The 27,841-nt window shown below is 52.9% G+C and overlaps 2 protein-coding genes across 3 annotated transcripts in view; one reads left to right on the top strand and one right to left on the bottom strand.

Moving 5' to 3' along the window:
• Positions 1 to 5,537, bottom strand: part of NBEAL2 (neurobeachin like 2) — a 29,259-nt gene extending 23,722 nt beyond the window's left edge. For both annotated transcript variants that reach the window (XM_032412591.1, XM_032412592.1), the window contains exon 1: positions 5,239 to 5,537. In XM_032412591.1, coding sequence (XP_032268482.1) covers positions 5,239 to 5,289 — 51 coding nt within the window. In that variant the 5' untranslated portion in view covers positions 5,290 to 5,537. The remainder of the gene's footprint in view (positions 1 to 5,238) is intronic.
• Positions 5,538 to 6,506: 969 nt separating this feature from the next.
• The window catches only part of CCDC12 (coiled-coil domain containing 12), a 53,425-nt gene continuing 32,090 nt past the window's right edge, over positions 6,507 to 27,841 (top strand). The window contains exons 1-2 of the mRNA XM_032412596.1: positions 6,507 to 6,619; positions 7,671 to 7,851. Coding sequence (XP_032268487.1) covers positions 7,756 to 7,851 — 96 coding nt within the window. The 5' untranslated portion in view covers positions 6,507 to 6,619; positions 7,671 to 7,755. The remainder of the gene's footprint in view (positions 6,620 to 7,670; positions 7,852 to 27,841) is intronic.

The following is a 27,841-nucleotide window of genomic DNA, read 5'->3' as shown; positions in this document are numbered from 1 at the left end:
CAGGAATGTTGGGCAGGGCCAGCCCAGTCCCTAACTTGAAGGGGCCAGGGCCCCATGACGGCAGGTCAGGAGCAGCCACGCTCCTCCTCAGGCCCTGGGGCTCAGGTGTAAGTGGTGCCAAGGCCCTGTGGGCCAGGGAGCAAGCTGTGGGGAGTGGGAGGTCAGTGACCCCGGGAGGAGGGAACACTCATGATCACGTCTGCAGGGGCCCCCAGTTTATGCCCGACCAGCCTTGAGGGCACTCAGTACTGGGGGTGGGGAGCTCCCAAGGGCTACTTAGGCCCAAACAGTCCCTGGGTGGGCATGGAACTGCCCCTTCGGCAGGAGGTACCCCAGGGGGGCTGAGGGCAGGCGGCTGTGGCATGGATGGGTGGGTGGGGGTGCTGTCTGTCGGGGGACAGGGACGACTGAGCTGCTGGACATCGTGCTGCCCCTCTACCTGCTTGCCCTGCCCCAGGCCTGACACCAGCCCTGGCTTGCCCCGAGGGGACACCCAGACCTTGCTTCAAACCCCGACCCCACCCCGTCACCTCCTCTTGCCAGTTCATAATGGTGCAATACACAGAAATTCCTCAACCACCACTGGCATCCCGTGCGCCTCCAGTCCCCCACCCCAGCACAAGCTCTAGGTCAGGTCTCCAGCCTCCCCTCATGTCTCAGCCCTCCTTCCCCTCCGGATGGCCCAGCCGAAGGGCACTCCTCGCTGTCCCCACACCCACAGGTCTGCAAACGCTTTGCCCTCCATGCTTCCTCTGCCTGAATGCTCCCCAGAGCCGGCACCTTTTGGAGACCCAGCCCTGTCTGGTACTTCAGAGGAAAGGCCTGCCAAGTCCAATCAGTGGTTGAGGGCACGGGTTCTGGAGTCCAGCCCTGGTTCTCAGACTCAGTAGCTTGTTACTTACCATTAATCTCTTTGTGCTTCAGCTGCCCCTTGAAATCCATCCCTCCACACCTGCTTCACAGGTAAAGCTTCTCTAAACCACACCCCGCCCCCCAGCATGAGAGAAGGTGAGTGGGAGCTCCCTCCCCAAATCCAAGGGCTCTGCTTTCCCAAGCCCCTGGCATCCTAGGGCGACACTAATGTTCTCCGCACCCACTTCCATGAGTGACCAATGAGTAGCAGACCTTGGTTCACTGGCAGAGCTAAGGTCTCAGGGGTGGCTGTCCCAGGCAGGTGGAAAGGTGTGGGTGGTCCCCAGGTTAGAGCTAGGAGCAGGGTAAGGAGAGAAGATTGTGGCTCCGAAGTGGGTGACCCCACCTAGTCAGAATTGCCTGGGTCGTAGTGAGCACCCCATTTCCAGGGACAGGCAAGCAGAAATGGGACAGGGTGGGGCGGGGTCTGATCAGGATAACTTCTTTCAGGCCTGGGGGTCTCCCCACTCAGCGTCAGGAGGGGGATGGCAATGTCAAGCCAAAGGTGGCTTCTGCTATACCAGGGTGCCTGGAGGTCAGACTTGGGAGGACCTCAGGTCAAAGAAGGAAGCAGGAAGATGGGGACTTTGCCAGAGGCAGGGGCAACTGAGTCACGGTGGTGCAACTGCCCAGGTGGCTGGGCCAGTCTCTCCCCCTTACCTGGGGACGGGGTCTTGCAAGGGGTGGACCTTCTGGTCTCCATAATGCCCCCCAGGGCTTAACCTTCCCCTTGTCCTAGCACTATGGAAACCAAGAATTCCCTTCCAGGGTCCCCATAGTAACCGACCCTGTTTCCATGGGGACCCCACACTTCCACATCAGCTCCCCAGTTGCCATAACAACTCCAGGGATTACCAGCCCCTCCCCCCCAAGCCTGGGCTCTGTGCTAGTCTCCCCATCACCTCAGTCCTGCCCCCTTCAGTTGCCTTGGTAATAAACGCAGGGAAGAGGAAACCCTGGTTGCCCCTCTGAGGTACAGACACTAAGGAGGCTATTCTACCTTCCTTTTTCCCATTTCAAGAGGGTAAACTGAGGCACAGGGAGGCATATGACCCAGCTAAGGTCCCAGAGGGAGCAGAGGGCCTGACCAGGTTTCCATGAGGCAACAGAGCTCATCAGTCAGGGTGAGGGACCAGGGAGGGGTGGGCAGAGCAAGGTCAACTCCAGCTCTGACCTGACCTCCCTGGAACCCTGAGTCCTCGATGGCAGAACTGAAGAGTTTAGCCTGGCTGCCCACCTGGAACCTGAATGTCTGTCCTGTCCTGACCTTTGTGGCCCTGAGTGACCCAGGCGTCAGGCCCCCCAGCGCTCCCTTTCACTGGGGGGCTGTTGAACAACACTTCGCTCCAGCCCAAAGAGGGGCTGCTCATTTGCATGTTACTGTGCATAACTTTTACATGCTGCCCAGCGGCCAGCCTGCTGGGTGCTGCTCCCAGTTCTCCTCTCCCAGCCCCGCTCCTAGCCCTCCCTGGGGAAGCCCCGCCCATCGCCCAGCCCCCCCCCCACAACTGGCCTCTCCAGGTGCTTGCTCCTGGGCTTCCTATCCCCTCTGCCCACAAGGCCCGAACCCAGCCTCCTGTGGCGCGGCCGGTCACTGCTGTGGGGCCTGCGTCCTGCATCCAGCCACTCAGCTGATACCCAAGGGGCCTCTCGAAATGTGGGGTGTGGGGAAACTGCCAAGCAGCAAGCACAGTGAGGGTGAAAATGGGGACCTGCCTGAGCTGAGGTCCAGCTTGGTCAGGGGGACAGGAGACAACAGACCCCTCAAACGGGAGAGAGAAGGCTCCACACTAGAGGAAACCGCTTGTGCCATCCCAGGGTGCAGACCCACCAGAGGCCTCCTGCCCACAGGACTAGACCTTTCCTGGGCAATGGAACACAGGAGGGAGACCGGGTTGGAGCTCTGATGGACTCTACCCCAAACGTGTCCCATGACCTTGGTATGACCCCACCTTGGTTTCCCCACCAGGGCCCCGAGGGGCTCAGACTAAGTGATGTCCAGGGGCAGTCTGGCCCTCCTTCCTCCCTCGGAAGCCACCTGCAGCCACCTTCCCCACTTGTGGCCCCCAGCTGAGCAGGGCCCACAGAGGGAGGGGGGCGGGCAGGTCTGAACCTGGGGTCTGTGAGGAGAAAGGAAGGGCAGAAAGGGGGTGCTCCCTTGGGCGGGCCTAGACCCACAACTGGGAAAACAGGTTTGCCAGCTGATGTCAGCTCTCTCAGCTGAGGGGAGGGGCGCGGTTGTTGGGAGAAACTTCTGGCTGGGTGGCTGGCCAACTCAGGGGTCTCTTGACACCCTCTATCAGTTCAACCTCTTCCCTTATCTTCCTCCCTCCCCCAAGCACACCCACATAATAGGTCCCTAGCAGGGCTCAAAGTAGCATAGCCACCACTCCCTGGGAGCGCAGCATGGAGGGGTGGGGACCTGTTCCGGGAGTAGGAGCAGGACCAAGTGGGCAGGAAGGCAGTGCTGGGAGGTTGGCCGAGCTTCCGGTTCATACTCACATCCTGGATTTGTTTGCCAGGCCCTAGGCCACCCCTTGACTGCCCAGGCTTCTGGGGCTCCAACCAGCCGGCCCGTACCCCAGACCTGCCCTGGTGAGGTGAGGAGCTGGATGCGGAGAGGGAACTCAGCTGAAATGAGTGCTAACCCCCTGCTGAGGGAATGGGGGGGCTGGCCACTTGCAGAGCTCAGCTGGAGGGGGCAGGAGGAGGCAACCATGCTCTGCTGGAGGTCCAGTCCTGGGAGACCGCAGTCCTCCAGCAGCACTGACGTTAACATCCCTCGGACTCACTACCTGGTTCGAGCCCCCTTCCCCTGGTCACAGGTGAAAAAATTGAGGACTGAGAATCTGCCCACAGCCATCTGGGCAATCAGAGGCATGAGGGCCAGGGGCGGGTTTCCTTCTGAATCTTTTCCCTTCACAAGGACCAACCCTTGGAGATGTAGACAGAGAGGCCTGGGTGAGGGGACCCAGTGGGGCCAGGGAAGCAGGAGTTTTCTCTGGCCCGGACAAGCCAGATGGGCTACCCCTCTGCAGAGTCTAGGCCACCCTGAGGTCAGGGCTGCGCCGAATTTACAGAGAGAGAAGTAGAGGCTCAGAGGTGTAAAGAGCTTGCCTTGGGTCACACCAAAGAGGGACTCTACACACGCTGCCTCCTACCAGGGGCCTGGATCTCTCACCACCGGAGTGGACTCAAGAAGCCGCAGTCCTTATGGCCTGGATTCCAGGTCCCTAGGGCCCCAGACCCAGCCTGTAGTCCTAGGAGACAGCCGGCCAGCCTCTTCACAGAGGGCCAGCTGATCTGGTCATGAACTTCCCCCCAGTGACGAGATCAGGGGCACACAATAGTCCATTGTGCCCAGGGTACACCTGAGCCAGGAGCATGATGCCAGGCAGGTGCAGGGAGGGAGGCCGAAGCTAGGTGAAGAGGAGGGGGGTGTTACCCTGGGACCCCTCCCTACTGTGAAAGCAGAAGGAAAGTGGGAACCTATGTGCGTGAGACACAGAGTTTGGGGGACACGAGGTTCTCAGCTCTGACAGGACACCTGGGTCAGAGTCACTCCCTTCACCTTCTGAGGCCACAGGAGGTAGTCTCTGAGACAGGACAGGGAGGTCAGGAGGAAAGGGCCTCCCTCCATCCCTTTCAAACATCCCTCCTACCTCACCTGCCCTATTCCCTCCCTCTGCATCCAAGGCAAATCTTTTCTTCTGGCTGGACCCCCAGGTCTACCCAGGGGTGGGGTAGGGGCCTCCTCGGCTCACGGTCAGGGAGGAGCTCATCACTGCCAGCGCACTGATGCGGAGTAGTCTGAGTTGACTCAAATTGGACCAAAGTAGGGACGCCCCCTACCCCTCCCCGCCCCCCGCCTGCTGGCACCCCCCAGCCCACTCAGACCCTTCGGCCATGACCACCCAATAGGGCCGCGCCCACAGGAGAGTCAAGGCCAAATGCAAACTAAGCCTTCCTGCCCCTCCCAACCCAACAAGGTCTCTCATTTATTCTCCGAGCCTCAGTTTCTCCACCTAAAAAAGGGGGAGGTGTCCGGCCGCCTCGATCCGGGCCCCTCTCCTCATCAGGCGCGACCGAGGTTGCGCGGTCCCCACCCGAGAGGCTCTCTGAGGTGCACTCCCGCGGGCGTCATCCCCCAGGTAGAAGCGCCAGAGGCACCGGCGGGCCGGGGGCGGTGCACACGTGTGTGCGGGGCCCGAGTCCGCCCCGCGCGAGCGCGCATCTACGCGGCCCCGGGAACGCGGGGCGCAGGTGCAGCGGGCGCGGGGCGCGCGGAGCTGGGGGCACAGCGGGAGCGGCGCGGGGCGGGCTCACCTGAGCGTAGTAGAGCAGCCACAGCTCGTACAGCCGCTCCGAGGCGGCCATGTCCCGGCCCGGCTCCGGCCCTGCTGCGCGCCACCTGACGCCGCCGCCTCCTCCGCGCCGCCCGCCGGTTGCCCTCGGCCAGGCCCATGGGCGGAGGGCGTCACTCCGGGGCGGAGCGGCGCGGTACTACTCGGGGAAGTAGTACTGGCCCCCGCCGCGCTGAGCCACCCAAGTCTGCACGCTCCTCCTCCTCGCCGCCGGCCGCCGCCCGGCTTCCTGCACTTAGCTGCGGCTACCACCGCCCCGCCTCTCCCGGGACCGTGCAAAGGGCGGGGAGCCCGGAGGGAGGAGGAGCTTGAGGTCAGGGCGGCCCGGGAGGGCGCCCCGCAGTCCCGCCCTCAGCAGTCCGCGCCCCCGACGGTGCCTCGGGAAGGGCCAATCTGAGCCTCCCAGACGAGGGTCGGGGTCAGGTATTCCAGGCTTGCCCGCTGCACAGTGCGCCTGCCTGGAATTTGCCACCCTTCGTGCAAGGATGGGGTCTCCGTCGCCAGGTGGGGGGGCAGGGGCTGCGGGCCCGCGTTCAGATGGCCAGAGTCCTTCAACAAATGGTAACGACAACCAGCGGCCACCTGTAGAGTTTACCACGTGCCTGGTGCTGTTCTAAGCGTTTTAATGCAGAGACCGACTGCCACGTTTTTGCTCCTACCGTTTGTGGAGCAGGATGGGGGACATCAGAGAGCAGTGCCCTTCGTCTGTCCTGCAGATCCCTGGGAGATTTAGGCAATCCTCACGGGTCCCCTCTTCCAAGAAGCCTCCCAGATGCTCCAGTAGAGGCATCCTCCACTCTAGGGCCCAGCATTTGTCTTCACATCTTTTGTTTTCTTTAACCTCAAGAGGATAAAGGCAAGAGGATGTCTCATGCCTCAGTTTTACAGATGGAGAAATTGAAGCCCAGATGGGCCAAATGAGAATCACTTGGGTAGCTGGGGACAGCATGGACGGGGATGGAGGCCTGACTGACTCTTTGCTGGCCCACTGCCACCATCACCCCTCCATCTCTCCCTGCCCTCCCCCCCAACCAGCCTGCCTGGGAGGTGAGGGGCCCCCCTGGTGTTGGGCAGGGGTCAGGCCCTGTGTTGGGGTTGGGGAGAAGTTTGTGGAGCCCAGAAAGGTACTATAAGTTAGAGGAACTGGAGTCTGGAGTCCCTCAGACCTTGGCCAAGAGAAAACAGACTCTTTCCCCATTCCCATCCTTTTCCGTCCTCCTGACTTTTTCTTGGGCAGCCTCTCCACTCTGGCCTTTTTTCTTGCCCTGTCCATCCTACCTCTGAGCTGACATTTCCTGAGCACCTACTACCTGGTACTACCTGTGATCCTGGTACAGGTTCTGGTAAGTCACCTCTCCGGATGCAGGGGAACAGGGCACCGAAAGGCCCCGGCTAGTGAGGTCAAGAGGGTCGTTTTGGAGGGGTTGGACAGAGGTCTTATGGCACAGGGGCCTCTGAAGGGAAGTGGGAGGAGTGGGCATCCACCTGCTACCAGCCTGGGAAGGGAGGCCCCAAGCAGGAAACAGCTTTGCTGAGAGACGAGTCATGGTATGTGTTGGGGGGAGGGAGGGCTCTGTGTGGCTTTGGGGACCTGGATATCCTGTCAGAAGGTCTTAACTTCAGCCAGAGTGGTCTCCTGGTTGTCGGGGCATGCTGGTTAACGCAGGAAAGAAGACCCTGGCAGCCCCTGCCGGCGAGCAGTGCACTCTTTGCCACCTGTTGCAGTCAAGGCCAAATCAACTCTCAGTAGTTCTCAGAAACTAAGCTCAGGGGATTCCTGGGGCCCACTGGGCCCAGGTTGGGGGTTTGTTCTTCTCCAGTTTAGGTAGTTTGACCCAGAGTACTTTGCTGCTTCAGGGGGCTTGGAGGTGGGAGGGGATCATCCATGAGCCTGGAGGAAATGGCCATCCAGCCAAGCCCTGCACCGCACAGGCTTTATCTGAGCTGAGAGTGGACACAGAGGGCCTAGGGGCCCGTGAACCAGTGCATCCAGGGAGTCACTGGTACCTGTAGAGGAAGAAAGGCAGATCTTTTATTAAACTGGGATCGGAGTGGAGGGTCAGGGAAGACTTCTTGTAAGCATTCAGGCCTTGAAGAATCAGGACAAGGGGACAAGGTTGGGCCAAGCGCATTCCAAGCGGCCCGTAGGGAGTGAGCTGTGGTTGGCGCTTGCTTAGGCAAAAGCCGAGCGATCGACGCGCTCTATCCTCCTTCACTCATGTCTGATTCCACTCGCACCTTTCTCACTGATTGGCATTGGACGAATCGAGCCTTACGGCCTTTTTCTTTGCCGCGCCCTCCCCCAACAGGCGAGGCCAGTTGCTGGGAAAGGTAGGGCGGGCCCTCCTATAGCAACTCAGTATTGATTGGCTTTCACGACTTCCTGTTCTCCAGTTCTCGTCCCTGGATTGGCCGCCAGAGATTCATCTACTCCCTGGGCCTGCGCGATGCAGGACGAGAGAAGAGGAGGGTGGGCAAGATGGCGGCTACTGCGGCTGGTGTGGGCCGGCTAGAGGAAGAGGCGTTGCGGCGAAAGGAACGGCTGAAAGCCCTACGGGAAAAAACCGGGCGAAAGGTGAGGAATGCAGAGTGAGGACTGTGACTGAGGTAGCCAGTGTTCGGATACAGAACAGGAACGAGACGACAGGGGACTACTAGGAAAAGGCAGCTGCTGAGGACGCGCATGCGCGCGCGGGTGGCGCTTGCGCGAGGAATCGGAGCCCGCCCACCAAGTGTGCTTGCTGGCTGGGAGTCTTTTGGCGCTGGTGCCGTCGCCGCGCATGCGCGGGGCGGGGTGGGCAGTGGTTAGCGCGTTACGCGCTTTTTGGCTACCGTCTGGTGTTTCGCCTGTGAACGCCCTGAATCACCCCCTTTCCCCACGACCCAGCCGGCCTTCCAACCTGGTGAAATTCAGTGCATCTGGCAGACCCTCCCCTGTCCTCCAGCGCGCCTTGGGCAGGGCAGTACGGGACGGTGCTCTGAGTGCCCAGCTGGCAAAAGTCTAAAAGAAAGACCCATTTCTAGGTCAGGGTGCACCTCAGGAAAAGAGGAGGGCACTTAGTTCTTCCCAGGCTACTTCTCTGGGGATGGACCTCCTAGTCCTATTAGTTACCAAACTTGGAAGCATCTTCCTTGCTTTTGTTTGACACCAAAATGGTCCGATTCCATTTCCACCTCTTTAATCTGTCCGAGTAGTCAAGAGGAAGGAGAACTCTGAAGTTCATTACCTGTGTGCAAACCCTGGCCCTGTCACTTGGGGCTGTGGGACTTGGGACAAAGTACTTCATCTCCTTGAGCCTGTTTCTTCATGTCTGCAATGGAGGATAACAACCCCTCTATATTAATTCTCACTGGGTTATTTTGAGATCTGACAGGGTCATCTGTGAAAGGGCACTAGAGACCACAGAGGGTGGAGCTTGTCAGTTCTGCTCTTGTTGGATGAGAAAAAACTATTAATTCTACAAAATATAAAGGATAGTAAATATCTAGACCTTCGATGAATGGGGGAAAACAGGGACTCAACTTTCCACCTTTAAAGAGGCTGGTCAGTCTGGCCCCTGTTTCCTTTCTGCATGGCCATCCTGTGGGAAAGTGAAAGGGGAAGTAATAGAGAGTGAAAGCTAGCCAGATTGGCTTCTGCTTTTGTTGGCAACTTGTTGGCCCTGTCAGACGGTTCTGCTCGAAAACTGCCTGGCCTAGGGAAGCTCAAGCCTCAGCTTTTCAGTGGCTAGCCAACCTGTGCTGTTGGCTTGGATTTGGGGCCCAGATTACTGGGACTGGTCTTGAGGTCAGAATACAAAGGACAACATAGCATCGTCAAGGCTCATTGCCATGGGAAGGATGCCCAGGCCATCAGGAGAACTGGCCTTTAATGAGGGATTCTCTCAATGGGCTGAAAATATGGTCTGATGGTTGTTTTTTTTCTTTATTGTGGCAGAATATATGTAACATAAAGTTTATCATTTGAAATACGTTCATAATGTTATATAACTATACCACGATGTCCAGAGCTTTTTCATCATCCCAAATGTAAATTCTGTACCCATTAAACAATAACTCCCCATTCCCCTCCCACCCTCGCCCCTGACAACCACCATTCTATTTGACTACTTTAGGTATCTTATATAAGTAGAATCATACAGTATTTGGCTTTTTTTGACTGATTTATTTCACTCAGCGTAACATTTTTAAGGTTTATCGATGTTGTAGCGTATGTGAAATTTCATTCCTTTTTAAAGCTGGATAATACTCCTTTGTACTATACCACATTTATCTTTTTTTTTTTTTTTTTAAGATTTTATTTATTTATTTGACAGAGCGAGAGAGCACAAGCAGGGGGAGCAGTAGAAGGAGAGGGAGAAGCAGGCTTCCCGCTGAGCAAGGAGCCCGATGCGGGGCTCGATCCCAGGACCCTGGGATCATGACCTGAGCCGAAGGCAGATGCTTAACCATCTGAGCCACCCAGGCGCCCCCCACATTTATCTTTTCATTTTGGGTTGCTTCTAACTTTTCGCTGTTGTGAGTAATGAATGTATAAATACCTGTTTGAGTCTCTGTTTTCAGTTCTTTTGGGTATGAACCCGGAAGTGGAATTTTTGGATTATATAGCAGTTCTGTGTTTAACCTTTGAAGGAACTGCCATGCTGTTTTCCACAGTAGCGGCATCATTGTACGTTTCCAGCAGCAGTGGACATGGATTCCAGTTTTTCCACATCCTTGTCAACACTTGCTATTTTCTGTTTTGTTGATTATAGCCATCCTATCGGGTGTGAAATGGTATCACATTGTAATTTTGATGTGCATTTCCATAGTGATTAGTGAGTGATGTTGAGCATCTTCTCATATGCCTGTGGCTATTTGTATATCTTTTTTGGAGAAATGTCTGTTCAGGTCCTTTGCCTATTTTTTTTTTTTTTAAGATTTATTTATTTGGGGGGGAGAGAGAGTTCACACTCATGTGCGCGCACACACACAAGTGGGGGAGGGGCAGAGGGAGAGTATCTTCAAGCAGAGTCCCTGCTGAGCATGGAGCCACAATCCGCGAGATCACGATCTGAGCCAAAACCAAGAGTCTGAGGCTTAACCGACTGACCCACCCAGGTGCCCCTTTGCCCATTTTTTAATTGACTTTTGTTGTTGTTGAGTTGTAGGAGTTCTTAATATATTCTGAATATTAACCCCCTATCATATACGGGATTTGCAAATATTTTCTCCCAATTCCAAGGTTGTCTTTTCACTTTCCCAGTAATGTCCTTTGATACACAAAGTTCCTAATTTTGATAAAGTCCAATTTATTTTTTCTTTTGTTCATCCTGCTTTTGGTGTCATACCTAATGAACCATTAGCAAACCTTGGATCCTGAAGATTTTCCACCATGTTTTCTTCTAGGAAAGTTTTGTATTCTTAGCTCTTATATTTAGGTCTTTGATCCATTCTGAGTTAATTTTTATGTAGGGTATAATGTAGGTGTCTAATACAGTCTTTTGCATGCGAATATCCAACTTTCCCAGTACCATTTGTTGAAATGACTGTCCTTTCCGTTTTGAATGGTCTTCCCTATTGAATGACCTTTCCCTGTTGACTGTCCTTTCCCTATTGAATGGTCCTTTCCCTATTGAATTGTTGAAAATCATTTGACCATACTTGTGAGAGTTTATTTCGGCACTATTCTATTATATTGGTTTATATGTCTGTCATTATGCTATTGCTATACTGTTTTGATTACTATAGCTTGTAGTAAGTTCTGAAATCAGAAAGTGTGAATCCTCTGACTTAGTTCTCTTTCAAGATTGTTTTGGCTTTTTGGGACCCCTTGAGAGTCCGTATGAATTTTAGAATGGATTTTTCTGTTTGTGCAAAAAACACCATTGAGATTTTGATACGGATTGTACTGAATCTGTAAATAGTTTTGGGGAGTGTTGCCATCCTAACAATATTAAGTCTCGCAAGCCATGAGCATAGGATGTCTTTCCATTTATTTAAGTCGTTAATTTTTATTTAAATCTTTAATTTTTTTCAGTAGTGTTCTCTAGTTTTCATTGTACAAGTCTTTGGCTCCTTGGTTAAATGTATCCTAAGTACTTTATTCTTTTTGGTGTTGTTGTAAATGAGATTGTTTTCTTAATTTCCTGTTCAGGTTGTACATTGCTAGTATATATAGAAATGCAACTGATATTTGTCTGTTGATTTACAAAATCGAAGTCCTGGAACTTTGCTGAATTTGTTAGTTATTCTAACAGTTTTTTTCATGGACTCTAAACATTTCTGCATATAAAATCATATCATCTGTGAGCAGAGACAGTTTTACTTCTATTCCAATTTGGATGTCTTTTATTTCTTCTTCTTGCCTAATTGCTCTGGCTAGAACTTTGAGTATCATGTTGGATAGAAGTTGTGAAAGCAGTCATCCTTGTTTTGTGCCTTATCATGGAAAAGCTTTCAGTCTTTCACCATTGAGTATGACATTCACTGTGGGGTTTTCAAATATGGCCTTTATCATGTTGAGGAAGTTTCCTTCTATTCCTAGTTTGTTGAGTGTTTTTATCATATCACTCTAATATCAAAGAGAGTTGAGTTTTGTCAAATGCTTTTTCTTCATCAATCGAGATGATCATGTGATCCCCCCCATCCTATTATTTCATGCGTTAATTAGTTTTTGTATGTTGAACCATTTTTGCATTGCGGGAGTAAATTCCCCCTGGTCCTTGGTCCTTGCTGGATTCAGTTTGTTAGTATTTTGTTGAGGATTTTTGCATCTGTGTTCATGGGGGTTATGAGTTTGTACTTTTCTTGTAGTTTGTATGGCTTTGGAATCAGGGTAATTCTGAACTCATAAAATGAATTAGGAAGTATTCCCTCCTCTTCAATTTTTTGGAAGAGTTTGAAAAGAATTGGTATTATTTCTTCTTTAAATGTTTGGTAGAATTAACCAGTAAAACTGTCTGGCTCTGGGCTTTTCTTTGTTGGGAGGGTTTTGATTACTTACTCAGTTTCCTTACTATTTATAGATGTATTCACATTTTTTATTTCTTCATGAGTCAGTTTAGGTACATTGTGTGTTTCTAGGAATTTGCCCATTTCATCTAGATTTTCTAGTTTGTTGGTATATTGATTGCTACTTTAATTGGGTTTAATCTTCACATTTCTGGCTTCAGAAAGCTCTTGGCCGTAAACTCATTTCTAAAAAATGTGCAGTCGGAAATCACATGGCTTCCGTCTTGGAATTGAGAGTTCACTGGCCTTTGGGGTTTCCTTTCATTCTTCTTAAGGGAGAGTTATTGTGAAGCCACATTCTTGCTCCATTGGAAGCCTTTTCCTTTCCTGGTGCATCTTTCCTATCCGGGAGCTCCTGATTTTTCTACTTTCTTGAGTCCTTTTCTTGCAAAGGGGAAGTTAGAATTTTTGTTGACTCTTCAGTTTCCAGGCTGTGGTGTCAGTGGGTGGATCAGTGGCAGGTGATGAAGTGTTGTTTGGCTGGGTTCAAAATGGGTTATTGGAGCTGGTAATTCATTCCTTCAGTAGACGTGTACTGGGTATGTCCTGTGCACCAGTCATTAGGTGCTAGAGGTGTAGCAGACAACAAAGCAGATGGAAGTCTCTGCCCCAGGCAGCTTGCAGCTAGCTGGAGAGACAGATAGGCAACACACGTAGTGTTAGAGAAGGTGCAAGAAAAGGAAAGAAGGAAAGTGAGATGGGAGTACATAGTGCTCCTGTTTTTCTCTGTAGCTCGTAACGTTTTAATTTTCTTTATTCAAGACCACAGTGTTTTGGAAGTGTTTTGGAAATGATGCCAGCTGCCTGCTTTATCTTATCTAGGTCTTGATGGCAACCCTGAGAAGAAGGAAGGAGGAGGCTTAATTTATAGGTGGAAGTACTGAGGCTAATAAATATGAGGTGGTTTGCCTAAGGTCACAGAGCTCAGAGGTATCCCAAGTGAGTGTTAGGTTAGGAGAGGCCATGAGAACAGGTGGTGACTCTCGTTATGTACTGACTTGGACTGGTTGCCCAGATGCAAGGTAGGGGAGAAACTGGATAAACCAGTTGTATACTTTCTAATACCTTTTGGTTTTGTGAGTTACACGCTCAAAAACAAAACAGAACAAAAAACAACAGTGGAAAAAGAGTATAGGCCCCAAGTCCAGTCTGCCCTGATGTGCATGTCTTAATCCCCTCTGGATCCTGATTCTGGTCCTCCTTTCCCCTGATGAGGATGAGGATACCCTTATTTGCCACCATTTTGTTTTGTTTTGTTTTAATGATGAAATACATATAACATAAAATTTTCCATTTAAGCATTTGTCAGTAGCATTAGTATGTTTACAACGTTGTACAACCATCACCAGTATTTCCAAAACTTTTTCATCACCTCAAACAGAAACCCTACCCCCATCAAGCAGTGACTGCCTATTAATCTTACCCCAGCCCCTTGCAGCCTCTAATCTACTTTCTGTCTCCAGAAGTTTCCCATTCCAAGTACCTCATGTAAGTGGAATCTTACAATATTTGTCCATTTGTGTTTGGCTTACTTCACTTGGCATAAGCATAAGTTTTCAGGGTTCATTCACGTTATAGCGTGTAAGAGAATTTCATTCCTTTTTAAGGCTGAAATAATATTCCGTCGTACGTATATACCATACGCAGTGGCTGTTCTGTTGATGGACACCTTTTGGCTATTGTGACTAATGCGGTCGTTGGCATGGTGGTGTACGTATTGGCTTACAAGTGTTATTTGAGTCCATGTTTTCAGTTCTTTTGGATATATATAGGAAGAATGGAATTGCTGGGTCATATAACAATTCTATGTTTAACTTTTGGAAGAACCACCAAACTGTTTGCCACAGCGGCTGTACGTTTTCCACTACCACCAGCAGCGCACGAGGGTTCCAGTTCCCCTACAGCCTTGCCCAACACTTATTTTTCTTTTATGGGATGGGGGCGCCTGGGTGGCTCAGTTGGTTAAGCGTTCAACTCTTGATTTCAGCCCAGGTCTTGATCTCAGCATTGTGAATTGAAACCCCGTGTTGGGCTCCATGCTGGGCATGGAGCCTGCTTAAAAAAAAAAAAAATTACAGGGTGTCTGGGGGCGATCTGGCTGCAACATCTGTCACCCCATTGATTGGCAGGGTTGATGTGCTCTTCTGGCTGGCTAGGCTGGTGTCTCCTTCCTCCCTCACCGCTCCACGTGCATCCCTCCCAAAACTGCGTGCTTGGTGGAAGAGGATGACCTTTTCCAATAGAGGAGGACCATTCTTCCATCAAGGGTGTATGAGTTAGCTGTGCTTCCCTGCTGGAACCTCCAAACAAGCTCTCAAGGTCCATTTGTAGGAGAATGTAGGGTAGTCAAGCTTCTAAGACTCCAGACACATCCAAATGAGGTGCTGCATGTGGCAGTCTGCCTTTCTTTAAAAAAAAAAAAGAAAATAAATTATAGCTATCCTAGTAGGTGTGAAGTGGTATCTCAGTGGGGTTTTGATTTGTATTTCCCTGATGATAAGTGCTGTTGAGCATCTAATCATGTGCTTATTTGCCATTCATATATGTTCTTTGGAGAAATATTTATTCATATCCTTTGCCCATTTTTCCATCGGGTCGTTTGTCTTTCTGTTGTTGAATTATAGTTGAATTCTTTATATATTCTGGATATTAAAGTGTTATTAAATAGGGGAGTTCTGGGTATTTTTTTTCCCCATTCTGTGGGCTGTCTTTTCTTTCTCTTGGTAGTGTCCTTTGATGCACAAAAGTTTTTTTTTAATTTTGGAGAAGCCCAAGTTATGTTTTTTCTCATAAGAGTGCTTTTCACGTCATATTTAATCTCTGTAGCTCCTGAGTGATATTTCTGTTAGGGTCAGTGCCTGAGAGAAAGACAGTCAAAGGTCTCAAGTTCGAGTTACTTTTCCAGCCCAGTCATTTCGTGGGAGACCGATGAGTGGGGAGGCTGGAGCGGAAGTAAGGCCAGCCTGCTATGGGCAGACACCCCTTGGATGGAAGGGGCTCCCCACTTTTAGCTCTGTCGTCTGATGTGAAGATGAGACCCCTGCAGGATGGGCTCCAGGGTCCAGCACTTTCTCAGCCTGCCCCTGCCGCTGGAGAGTCCCTGTCTGCCCCAGGTGGACGGCCCCTCCCTCGCTGATGCCTACCACACACATGGTTTTGCTGGAGACATGAAGATCTCATGCGCGGGGTTGATTTCCCTCATGGTGTTAGCTTCCTCTCCTCCCCGCACCGGACTCTGAACTCAATTTAGTGATAGTCTGGAGGAGCCAATCCTGACATTGTGACAAATGGGGAGACAAGATCCGGGCTGTAAGGTTTCCACACTTGATTCCACAGTGACATTCGGTTGTAGCTGTGTGGCTGGCAGTCTTACAGGGTACTTCCACACCAGCCCACCTGACTGATTTGTGAGGGCGCAAGCCATGAGGTTCCAAGGTGCTGGGATGCCCAAGGTCAAGGAGCATAAGTGACTTCCGGATTCCCGCACGCTTACTCCCCTGAAGGAGGGGGATTCTCTGCAGGGTGCAGCATGCCTGGAGGTCAGCCAGCCCCATGATAGGTGGGAAGAGCACATAGGCTGTTAGACTGTCCTGCTGGCCGTCATTTCCTGGGAAAGCCAGGCTGGGCCTGGGGACGCTTCATGAGAAGGCAGAGTGGAATTTGGGCTGCACCGTGGAGGATGGGACCGGGAAGCGCATATTGAAGTAGCTGGAAAGGAGTATTCCAGGGGAGCAGCTTGGAGGTGGGAACATTCGGTGAGCACAGAGGGGACAGTCAGGGATGCTCCAGAGGGTTTGACAGCAAGCAGTTGGCAGTGATTGGGGTAGGGGTGAGGTCTGAAAGTGCTGCTGGGTGCTTGGTGGCCAAGTTCTGCAGGAGCCCGGCCTTGCAGCGGGGAGGGCAGCCACCCACACTTCTGTATTGTATTTGAACCTCATTTCTTGGTGCTCATCCAGAACTTCCAAGCTGGGTGAGTAGGGGAACCGTCCCAGGCTGTGTAGACGAAGCTCTGGGGCCTCTCTCTACAGTGCTGCCCAGGAGGGCAGTGTGAGGCCACTTCATCCTGTTCTGACCTCTTTCTCAGCAGCCAGAGGAGGCTCCTAAAGGTTGTTAACTTGGCACAAACACTTGCCCTTGGCTGTCGGCTTTCGCCAGCATCTAGCCTGGATTGGGCTGTCTCTTTGCGCCCTGGGACAGGGTGGGTGGTTGCCCCCAGCCCCTCCGGGGTTGCGCCTGAACTCCGGAGCAGGCTCTGGCTGTGAGCTTGCAGGCTGGGCAGCAGTTGCTGTTTCCCACCTGGCTCTCGGGACCAGGGCAGTGCTGTGCAGTTCTGCATAGAATCCATGCTGCCCGGTACCACGGCTAGGAGCCACGTGTGGCTCTTGAGCCCTTGAAAAATGTGACCAACGTGATGTTTTACTTAATTCCATTTTAATTAATTTGTATTTAAACAGCCACACTTGACTTAGGGTTGCCTCATTGGACAGTGCGTCTCTGGAGAACTTGCTCCCTCCTGCCTAGCTTGTAAGAGACTCTGTGTCTGCCTGAACTCTCATTTATTGAGAGCTGTGAAGGAGAGGGTAGGTGGAAACCCAGATGACCACGAACTCAGCCTTGGGGAGCCTAGGGCTTCGAAGCTAGAGCAGAGGGCTTCGAAGTAGTCAGTCTTCATGGCCGGTGTCTCCGGCAGATGCTTATTTCTGGCCTTCTGTGTGTGCATCTGGTGGAGTTAAATGCTGACAGTTATGATCTATACACTCGAGAAATGGGCAGTCTGGAGAGTGGGGGCAGTGCCAAGGTGGAGGGGAGCTCATCGATAATCTCGGAACTTGGGTGCACCAGGGAGAGGCTTGGCCACTGTAAAGGGGGGGGCTGGAGGGAAGGGCTGGCAACTGTCAACTGTTTGGGGGGCAGAGAGGAAGAGGCAGTGAGGTGTGGGGAGGTGGGGGTGGAGAGGAGCCCAGTGGTCTGGGTGAGGAGTCAGACTGGTTCGTGTCCTGCTCATCCCTCAGGAAATTGCCTCTGACCTGGCCGCGTGCGGCTATGTCCCCATGCCCAGCAGCCTGATGGCTAAGTCAGTGGAGAGTCACTGCCCCCGTGTTGACAGCCTCTTACAGATCAGCTCTCATAACATTTACATGGCATTTTGTGATGGGATCTCATGATTTGCTCAATCCAGAAGCAGCGCTTTGAGGTGGGTTTAAAACAGTTTATCCCTGTTTAATAGACCAGGAAGCCTGGGCTGAAGGGACCTCTCATGGCTGTGCTTTGGGATGTTGCTGACCCGAGATGGTCCCTGAAGCCCTGGGCCCTGTATCCCTCTCCACTTGTCACGCCCAGGTGCTTGGGAAGAAGCAGCCCCCAGGATGGGGTCTTCTTCCCGTCCCACACAGAAACTGCCATCAGGCTGCCTGGTGGGAGCTGGGTGGCGTAGTGGAGAGCATGGGCTTTGGAGCCAGATGGATCTGGTTTAAGTCTCAGCTCCATTCATCCCATCGGTGGGACCCAGAGTAGGTCTTTAAAACTCTATACCTCCCTAGCCTTGCCTGTAAAATCAGGACATGGCTTCTGACCTCATCGGTAGCTGGAAGAACAGAGAAAGATGTCTGTGAAGTGGCTAGTTCAAGGTCTTGCCCATGGGCCTTCTATAAACATAGACATGTGTCTTTTCTCACCCACCCTGTTGAAGTGAGGAAGTCTGGATGGTCCTCCAGCCCTCCCTACTGGGTGACAGTGGGTGGAGCTGACCCTGTTTCCAAGGGGAAAAAAGAGGACATCTTGCTGGTCACCTGGCTTTCCTCAGCCTAGCCCTGCTTCCTTGAAGGTGGAATTCACTTGTAGTGCAAAGTGTTAGATTAACAAAAAAGTGGATTTGCAGAGCCACAGCCAAGGTGGGGTGTGTGTTCCCCATTCTTCCCAAGGACTGACCTTCTCTTCCCGAGCTCTGCTTAGACCCTGAGGTCTGGGAGCCAGTGAGAGGGAGAACCTCGTGGGTGGGAAGTTTGGGACTCCCAGCACAGACACCTGTTGATGAACCAGTGTTGCTGCTTCTCATTGAGTCATCCTTTCGGAGGGCCTCAACTTGTTCATGTGTGAAATGAAGATGTTGGATCAATCCGAGGTTCTCAGACCTACCTGTGCGTCAGGATCACCTGGGGCGACAATGTGCATTCTTTTCTCTGGCTCCACCCCAGATCTCCTGTTGGGATCTTGGTAGGGAGCCTAGAAATCATGCATATTTCAAGATCCGCAGATGATTCATTTTTCTGCAAGTCTCTAATCGCTTCCTTGACATTTCTTCCTTGACAAAAGGAAGTAAAACACCTCTCCTTTCCCTGGAGCATTCGTTGCTCATCCTCACTGTGGGAACTCTGCAACCAGCCATCAAGCAAGTATTTATTGAGCACCTGTTGTGTGCCAGGCCTGGAGATCCAGATTGTGAATCAGACTGCCTCTCTGCCTGGAGGGGCTTCCATGGGAGGGGCAGGTAGACAGTATACATGTGAATAGGGAAGAGAGTGTCAGGAACTTGTGAGTGCTGGGGCGTGTGTGTGCGTGTGTTGAAGGAAGGCCGGCGCAACTGCCCTAAGACAAGAAGGCCACTCTGAGTGGGAGGTTGGAGATGGTGGTGGTTGCAGGGGAGGGGTGGGATGCCAGATCTAGGGAGGAGCATTCTAAGCTGAGTGGAGAACTAGCTTGGCTTGTTTGAGGGAGAGAAGGAACCCCTTCATGGCAGGTGTCAAGTGAAGGGTTGGGGGGTAGGGTGGGGATGGGAGTAGAATGGCCTGGCAGGCTGGGGCCACAGGGGCAGGACCTTGCTCTAGGGGGCTGGGGAGCCATTGGAGGCCTGAGTGCTGGTTCCTGCCCTCAGTGCGTGTGGAGGTGGGAGGCTGCTAAATTAGTTCAGCTGTGAGGCAGCGGCACTCAGGGTTACAGGACGTCTCGGCAGGCGGGCTGGGGGGCATGCGGGGCCTGTTCCTGAGATGAGAGGTGCAGGGAGAGTGGTTTCTGAAGGGGAACCAGGAGTCTGGTGTGGGCCACATTGGGCCTATCAGGCAGGGGTCGGGACTTTAAGCAGAGGTTTGTGTGGGTAGGATCTGAAGCCCTGGGGCCAGATGAGGTCCCCTGGGGACAGGGTTTAGACAGCGGAGAGGGGGGACTGGGGGGACAAACGGCGCCCAGGGGCTCACCCTGCAGTGTGCAGGAGGAAGGGGCAGAGGAATCTTGGGGCGGGGGGCAGTGGGGCTGAGAGAAGCCGGGTGAGGACTGGAGTGAGTTTGGGGCGGCGAGCTGGGTCCAGCTGTTTGCGGGCAGTGTGTGGGGAGGGGAAGGTGCCAGTGGGGTCCCGGCCACAGCCGCACTGTGAAGTGGGCCTTCGCACCGCTTTGAGGCCTCAGCAGCCCTCACTTGTGAGGCTCAGTGATCTCAGGAGAGGCAGCACCAGGCTGCGGCGGTGCTCTTGTGGCTTTGCTCTGTGGGCTGGCCCAGCGTTGTAGTGTTCCTTCGCTGTGTGGTAGTGCTCCCTCCCTGTGTTGGAGTGCTCCCCCGCTGTGTTGCAGGGCTCCCTCCTGTGTTGCAGGGCTCCCTCCCTGTGTTGGAGTGCTCCCCCGCTGTGTTGGAGTGCTCCCCCGCTGTGTTGCAGGTCTCCCTCCTGTGTTGGAGTGCTTCCTCCCTGTGTTGCAGGGCTCCCTCGCTGTGTTGTGGGCCTCCCTCCCTGTGTTGGAGTGCTGCCCCGCTGTGTTGGAGTGCTCCCTCCCTGTGTTGGAGTGCTCCCCTGCTGTGTTGGAGTGCTCCCTTCCTGTGTTGGAGTGCTCCCCCGCTGTGTTGCAGGGCTCCCTCCCTGTGTTGGAATGCTCCCTCGCTGTGTTGGAGTGCTCCCCCCGTGTTGTAGGGCTCCCTCCTGTGTTGGAGTGCTCCCTCCCTGTGTTGCAGGGCTCCCTCGCTGTGTTGCGGGGCTCCCTCCCTGTGTTGGAGTGCTCCCCTGCTGTGTTGGAGTGCTCCCTCCCTGTGTTGGAGTGCTCCCCCGCTGTGTTGCAGGGCTCCCTCCCTGTGTTGGAATGCTCCCTCGCTGTGTGGGGGTGCTCCCCCCGTGTTGCAGGGCTCCCTCCTGTGTTGGAGTGCTCCCTCCCTGTGTTGCGGGGCTCCCTCGCTGTGTTGCGGGGCTCCCTCCCTGTGTTGCGGGGCTCCCTCCCTGTGTTGCACTGCTCCCCTGCTGTGTTGGAGTGCTCCCTCGCTGTTCGCTGTTTGGTGTTTCGCCCCTGCCCCCTTCCCTGCAGGTGGACTGTTCCCACATGAGCTGAATGCTGCCCCTCCCCTGAGTCAGGCTAGCAACTTCACTCACCGTTCCCTGCACTGGGGGCTGCTGCATGGGTGGCTTTTGCCACCCGGCTCCGCTGACTCTGGGACCAGTAGGTAGATGAGGCTCTTCGTGCTCCTGAGCCTTACGAGTCTTTGGCCAGAAGTGGCCACAGTAACCCCTGCTTCCCAGGATGAAGATGAAGGGCGATGGTGCGCGCAGGAAGTTGAGAAGCGTTGAAGTATGCATGCGCATTTATTCTTCCTGCTGTTCTTTCATTTTACCCCTGGGGAGGGCCCCTTTATTTTACAGATGTGACAGCGGGGACCTAGACAGTGTCCCGCAGGGCCCACCCCCTTGGTCCCCTCCCCGGAGCTGGGCGCTGGGGAGCCCCCCACCTCCTGGCTGAGTCCCAGGGTGCTGTCCCTGTGGCGCTGGCTGCCCCTGGAGCTGTGCAGGGAGGGCCCTGCAGTGGGCTGCAGTGAAGGGAAGAGGGCCTTCCCTTCAGCTGGTCTCCTCTCCTGGGGAGAACCTACCAGCCTGGGCTAGGGGTGGGCCTCTCTCTCAGTTTCCCTCAGAGGGCAGGGCTTCTCGAGGCAGATGCATGCTCTTCTGGATCTTTCACTATTTAGCTCGCCTGTGATGGCCGAGGCAGCCGCCTGAAGCACCTCTGGACAGGAGGCCATGAGGCAAGGTCTTTCTTGCTCCGCTCCTGACACGCTGTTGGGGCCTCAGCTTCTCCTTTGAGTCACTCCTGTGACAAGACCTAACAAGCTGTTTGCAAGGCCTCACTGATCGGGGGCAGGGAATTGGAAAGCAAAGGAATCTTGAAATTCAAGCTGGTTTTTAATCTATTAGCTTTTGCGACAGAAGAATTTTTGTGACCTTGATGGCGAATCTCTCTGTTGTTTTCGTCTGTTCCCTAGAGCCAGGAGGGCGGGAGGGACCCTGCTTCCCTCCAAGTAGCTGTCTTCTGGGTGTGCTTTGGGGTCCTGAGGTCTTCCTCTCTTAGAGGACTGACTTCTTGTCCTTGAGACAGAATTCGTCCTCTCTTTAGATTTTAGTAATTTCGGTTTCTACATGGGCTTAGATTCTGTTTTTAACAACTCTGTTGTGGCATAAAGAAAACTTCCCTTTTCAATTGAGGTATACTGTGCATAGAGACAAGTAGACACATCAGCCCAGTGATTTTTACTAAGCAAACACACGATGTCATCAGTCACTCAGATCAAGGAACGCGACAGCATCCCTGCATCCCCCTCCTGCTCCCTGCCCAGGTGCTTATGCCCCAGGAGTAATCACTTGGGACTTCTAACACCAGAGGTTGGCTTTTCTTTCAAACTTTAGATAAATGGAATCATACCCTATGTACTCTTCTGGGATTTGGCTTCTTTTATTCATTATTGTGTCTGTGAGCCGTTGGGTGTGGCCATCAGTTCATTCTTCCTGCTGTCCAGTATTCCATTGTGTGAACATACCACATTAGATCCATCCTACTCTAGATTTTCAGGCTGGAGCCATAGTTTTCTATTCCCGGTCTTGTCCATGTTTTGGTGAACACGTGTACGTCTGTCTGCTGGGTATATCCCTAGGAGTAGAATTGCTAGGTCATAGGGGAGACGCTGCCATACAGCTCTCCCAGTGGCCATACCGGTCCACACTCCCACCGGCAGTGAATGAGAGTTCCTCTCCAGCGCTCCAGCCCTGGTTAGTCTTTTCCAAGTTGGCCCTGCTGGTGGAGGTGTAGGTGGTTATCCCTTTGTGGTTTAAATTTGCATTCCCTTCCTAACTGATGCTGTTGAGTATCTTTTCATATGTTTATGTGAAGTACCTGCTCAAGCCTTTTTGCCTCCTGTCCATTTTTGTTGGGTTGCCTGACACTTTTTCCTATTTCTAGGAGTTCTTTGAGACCTGGGTAAGTGCTTTGTTCTGTATATGTATTGCATTTTCTCCCCTTCTGGGCCTTGACTCTTCACGCTTTTAATTGCATTCTTTGGTGAACAAAAGAAGTTCTTTATTTTTATGTAATCCAGTTCATCAGGGTTTGTTTGTTTTTTTTCCCCTGAATATCTTCTATGGTCTGCTTAGGGAAATAATTGCATACTCCTAGGTCATGATGACATTCTCTTATGTTATATTCTAGAAGTTGGTTTTTTTTTTTTTTTAACATTTTTTAAATTTAAATTCAATTAATTAACATAATGTATTATTAGTTTCAGAGGTAGAGATCAGTGATTTATTAGTCTTATATAATACCCAGTGCTCATTACATCATTTGCCCTCCTTAATGTCCATCACCCAGTTACCCCATCCCACCACCTCCCTCCCCTCCAGCAGCCCTCAGTTTGTTTCCTATGATTAAGAGCCTCTTATGGTTTGTCTCCCCCTCTGGTTTCCTGTTTTATTTTTTCTATTCTAGAGGTTTTGTTGTCTTACCTTTCACCTTTAGATTTCCAGTCCATCCGGAATTTTTTTTCAAGATTTTATTTATTTATTTATTAGAGAGACAGAGCATAAGCACGGGGAGCTGGAGAGGGAGAAGCAGGCTCCCCGCTGAGCAGGGAGCCCAACTGGGGGCTCCATCCCAGGACCCTGGGATCATGACCTGAGCCCAAGGCAGACACTTAACCAACTGAGCCACCCAGGTGCCCCCAGTCCATCCGGAATTTATTTATTTTTGCGTGGTGTGAGGTAGGCATCAAGATCCCCCCAATGTGGATATCAGTGACTCAGCACTATTTATTATTTGGCACTTGTTTTTTAGAAAGAAGACTGTTTTCTTGTGAATGGTTGGCACGCAGCATCCTTCATAATACTGCTGACCTCCCACAACATCTTGATAATCATTGTAGTTATTATAAAAGTAGTAAGAGTAGTGGCTTTCTTTTTTTCCTCCTTTTTTGGGGATGTTACTCAGTCCAGCGCAGTAGACGGGCAGCTCCTTGTAGGCAGGGACAACTCTTAAACTTATCTAACAAAGCATTCAGACATTTCCGAGTGCCCGTGGCAATGGCCCCATACGGGGTATTCCGTGTCCTGGGACCCTGAGCCCCCCAGGCTTTGTGTGCCACCAGAGGACTTACCGTGGACTTGCAGGGAAGGCAGGGACCCGCCACGCCAGTTCCTCCAGAGCCTCTTGGCCCTGCCGTCCAGGCCCCAGACCAACTGACCAGGGGTGTTCTGACTAGAAATCCGAGTTGCCTCAAACAATTGCTTCTAGGTCACTTGTTTCAGCCTTGAGCTGTATGTTGTAAATGGACCGCTGTAGACATCTGGGCCAGGATGTGGTTGATCTATAGTACTAAGTATTGTAATGCAGATTTGAAATGCAGTTCATGTTCTTGTTTCAGGGCAAAATGTGACCCATGTTTCACCTCAGGATAGCGGGGAACACTTCCCCAACCCACACGCTTCCCCACATGCCCCTCACATGTTCCCCGCACGCCCCCCAGCCACCTCCAGCGCGAGTATGGATACACATACCTGCCCACTCTCCAGTCCCCACACACCACACAGCCACTCCCACTACACGCCCAGCCCCCAGCACCCTCCACCCACACCTACACATGCACACACAACCCCCCATACTCACAACCCCACCATACCCTCAGCAACCGCCCCCCCACACACACCCGAAGCAGCTGGGAGGGGCTTGTCTTTCTACGCCATTGCAGAGGTCCAGGAGTCCCCGCTGGAGAGCTCCATGTGGCTCGGCCTGCTTCCTTCGGGGCCCTTCCCTTAACCCCAGGTGCCCTGGCTTTTCCCTGGGTTTGTTTTGGAGGGAAGCAACAGCTTGTACTCTTGAAAGAATTCCAAGAGGAAAAACAGTCACTGTGGTAACGACGCCCTGTGGGGAGTAAAATCCACACTCCAGAGCTGTTTTGAGTCAGCTTCTAAAGAGCCGCTCTGTCTAGAGAAAATATGAGTGGCTGGAGCAGAAGACATTTGTCCTTTCAAGGACAACCCCTCCCTCCTGCCTCCACACTGTGTTCTGGGCGGGGTACCACTAGATTTCTTGTAGGTCACTGAGTCCTAAAGAAAGTGCACCTGTGTTTGCTACCTGGGTGAGGAAGCCATCAGATGAGAGCAGAACTTTCCTGCCCTGAGTCCAGGAACCCGGGACTGGTCAGGAGTGGGAGAGCGCACTGGGCTCTCTGGGGCAAGGAGTAGGTTACTGAGCCCTTTGAGCCCTTCTTGTGCATCCTGTTGAGTGCCTGCTCTGTTCCAGGGCCTGTGAAGAGCTTGGGGACTGAGGTCAGCAAGGGCGGACTGGGGCTCAGTGGGGAGACTGTGGACCCGCGGACCACCTACTGTAATTATAATACAGCGCACTGCGGTATGCTGGGGAGGGGTATCCTAGAACTGTGAGCATCCTGGGGATGGAAGGCTAGCGGGCGCACTTGTACACAGTAGGACAAGGTACACTGCGTAGAGGAGGGAGCTTCTGAACCCGCCGTGAATGCACTGACGCTACTTTATCTCCTTGGTTAGCTTATGGGACATGTCCCCACTTGGGCTCTGTGCCCCAGGCTGCACAGCTCTTAAGATGGAGCCCGATGGGGCGGGGGTTCTGAGTTTCTCTGAGGAGGGACTGAGTGCAGGGCATGGAAGGTGATAGCTCTTTGGAGGCATGGCAGGGCAGAGCAGGCAGATGGGGAGGTAGTCCGAATTTGGGAAGCCCACCTGTGGAAGCCCCCTGCCTCCTCCAGGGCCCCCACATCCTGTGGCTAGCCTTTTCTGATTTGGACTCACATTTTCTTTTTTTTTTTAAGATTTTATTTATTTGACAGAGAGTCACAGTGAGAGAGGGAACACAACCAGGGGGAGTGGGAGAGGGAGAAGCAGACTCCCCGCCGAGCAGGGAGCCCGATGTGGGGCTCGATCCCAGGACCCTGGGATCATGACCTGAGCCGAAGGCAGGCGCTTAATGACTGAGCCACCCAGGTGCCCGGACTCACGTTTTCTTCATGCATGTAGGATCTGCCCTTCGAAACTGGTCCACCCAAGGACAAGGGCCAGGTCGTCCCCTGGGTGACGCTGGTGGCCACTCTGGGTGAACTCAGGGAAGGGAAGAGGCATTCGTGTGGGGATCTGCTCTGTGACCCTTTTTGCAGTGGGGTGGGGGAGTGAGCATGGCTTGGGGGGTGGATGTCATGGGCCTCACGCAGAGGGCGCAGGCCTCATGCTAGGCTCCCCTGTCATCACTGTCATCACCATGGTTGGTGCCTGCCCACTGAGGACCTACTCTGTGCGGGCCATCGCACAGGGCTCCTCACACCACTTCCACTCTCGTTTAGCAGCTCTGTGCAGGAGAGTGCAGCCCCAAGAAGCTTGCAGTCGCCCAGGTCCACCCCACGGCACAGCCCAGCACGCTGGTCACCCAAGTCCACCACATGATGCTGGTCAGCACCAGGCTGCTTCCTTGTGCGCTTCTGCCTTCTCAGCCCCTCAGCCCCTCAGCCCAGCACAGGGTTTAAAAAAGTACACTTGGCTTCTCGAAATATGTGTAGGTGAGGATTAAAAGACCTTGTTTAAGCAGTATTTCCTCCCACAAATAGATGTGCCAGTTCTGACTTGTAGTTTAAGTTTGGTTCCAATTAGGATTTTATCACTTGTGGATCACACCAGAGAGGAGACAACTGTCTTACCTTTACTTCTCCCCAGACTGTGACACTCCGAGAAGCAGCTGATCAGAGGTTAAAATAGCTTCTAGTCTCCTAGAAGCCTCAGCGCACTTTGTTGCTCTGTGAATTTCTGGCTTGCTTGGGAATTGATGCCCAAAGAATTTGCTTTTCCAGCCTGGGCGCCCGTGTTGGGGCTCAACTCCATGTTGGGATGGAGGGATGGGGAGACGGACCCCAGGCCACGTGAGCTCCTGGCTTGTGTCAGTGGTTGGCCTTTGTGATGGACTTCACGGGGATGCTGGGGCCAAATAACAGAACAGTTTACACCCTGCGCCCAGCTTCTCCATTTGCAAAGTGGGCATCAGAACTTGTGCTCTGCTTGCATCCCAGGGTCTCCCTGTGGATCCGATGAGCTGTGGGACCTAAGATGGTTTTGAGCCTTGAAAGCACTGCACATACTTTGCTCTTAGGTTATTGCTATAAAAGGTCATGTGTAGCCAGGGTATTTAGTTGCGAGCAACAGAAATCTGTTCTGGTTGGTTGGTTGGTTGGTTGGTTGGTTTAAAAAAAAAGAGAGCCAGGGGTGCCTGGGTGGCTCAGTGGTTAAGCATCCAACTCTTGATTTCAGTTTGGGTCATGATCTCAGGGTTGTGAGATGGAACCCCGAGTCGGGCTCTGTGCTGGGCATGGAGCCTGCTTAAGATTCTCTTCCTCTCCATCCCTCTCCTCCCCTTCTCTAAAAAAAAAAAAAGAGAGGGGCACCTGGGTGGCTCAGTCTTTAAGCGTCTGCCTTCGGCTCAGGTTGTGATTCCAGAGTCCTGGGATCAAGCCCCGCATCGGGCTCCCTGCTCGGTGGGAAGGCTGCTTCTCCCTCTCCCACTCCCCCTGCTTGTGTTCCCTCTCTCACTGTGTCTCTCTCTGTCAAATAAATAAATAAAATCTTTAAAATAAATAAATAAAAAAAAGAGAGCCAACCTTGGAGGTCCGCAGCCAGAAAGAAGCCCAGCATTTCTCAGAAGTGGCTCAGTGAGGAAGCCCTACTGCCTCCGGGTCCGAGACCCTGCAGCGGGCTCCTGGAGTCCGTCATGCCGCAGCTGCTACCAGAGAGTGGCCCCCCGTCCTGCCCCGCTGGGAAAGCGAGTGTGGGGCACTTTCAGCCTCTGTACTTGCAGCTGGCTCTTCCTTCCCCAAGCCTCAGTCAGAGCTCCCCAAGTAAGGGAGGGGTGCAGGCACGGGGCGGCCCATAGAATGCTGGGCATTCGGGTTCCATCTCCTTCCTCCAGGGCTGTGGGTGACACGGTAACCTAGACAGACCAGCTCCCTTGAAGTCAGGAGACCTGGGGTCTAGTGCTAGCTCTTGCCCTTCTTGCCCTGCACACTTTCCCTGGACATCCTGCTGCCCTCGGGATGTTTCTGTTGTGTGAGCGCTTTCTCCGGGTTTCTTCCCACCCTGCCTGCTCTGTGTCCAGAGCCCTCCCAGGTCACCACAGGAGCCCTCAGGCAGCTTGGTGTGGCCTCGACAAGGTCCCTTCCTCCCCTGGGTCAGCGTCTGTAAGAGGAGGGACGTGGTCCGACTCACAGCCTCCTCAGTTGGACAGTGTGGTAGAAGTGTGACCCGGGGGCAGGCAGGCTTTGGGAACATTCAGACTTCA

This window comes from Phoca vitulina, unplaced genomic scaffold, assembly GCF_004348235.1.
Source record: "Phoca vitulina isolate PV1807 unplaced genomic scaffold, GSC_HSeal_1.0 scaffold13, whole genome shotgun sequence".
In the NCBI taxonomy this organism is placed as follows: domain Eukaryota; kingdom Metazoa; phylum Chordata; class Mammalia; order Carnivora; family Phocidae; genus Phoca; species Phoca vitulina.
This window is presented reverse-complemented; position numbering and strand designations above follow the sequence as displayed.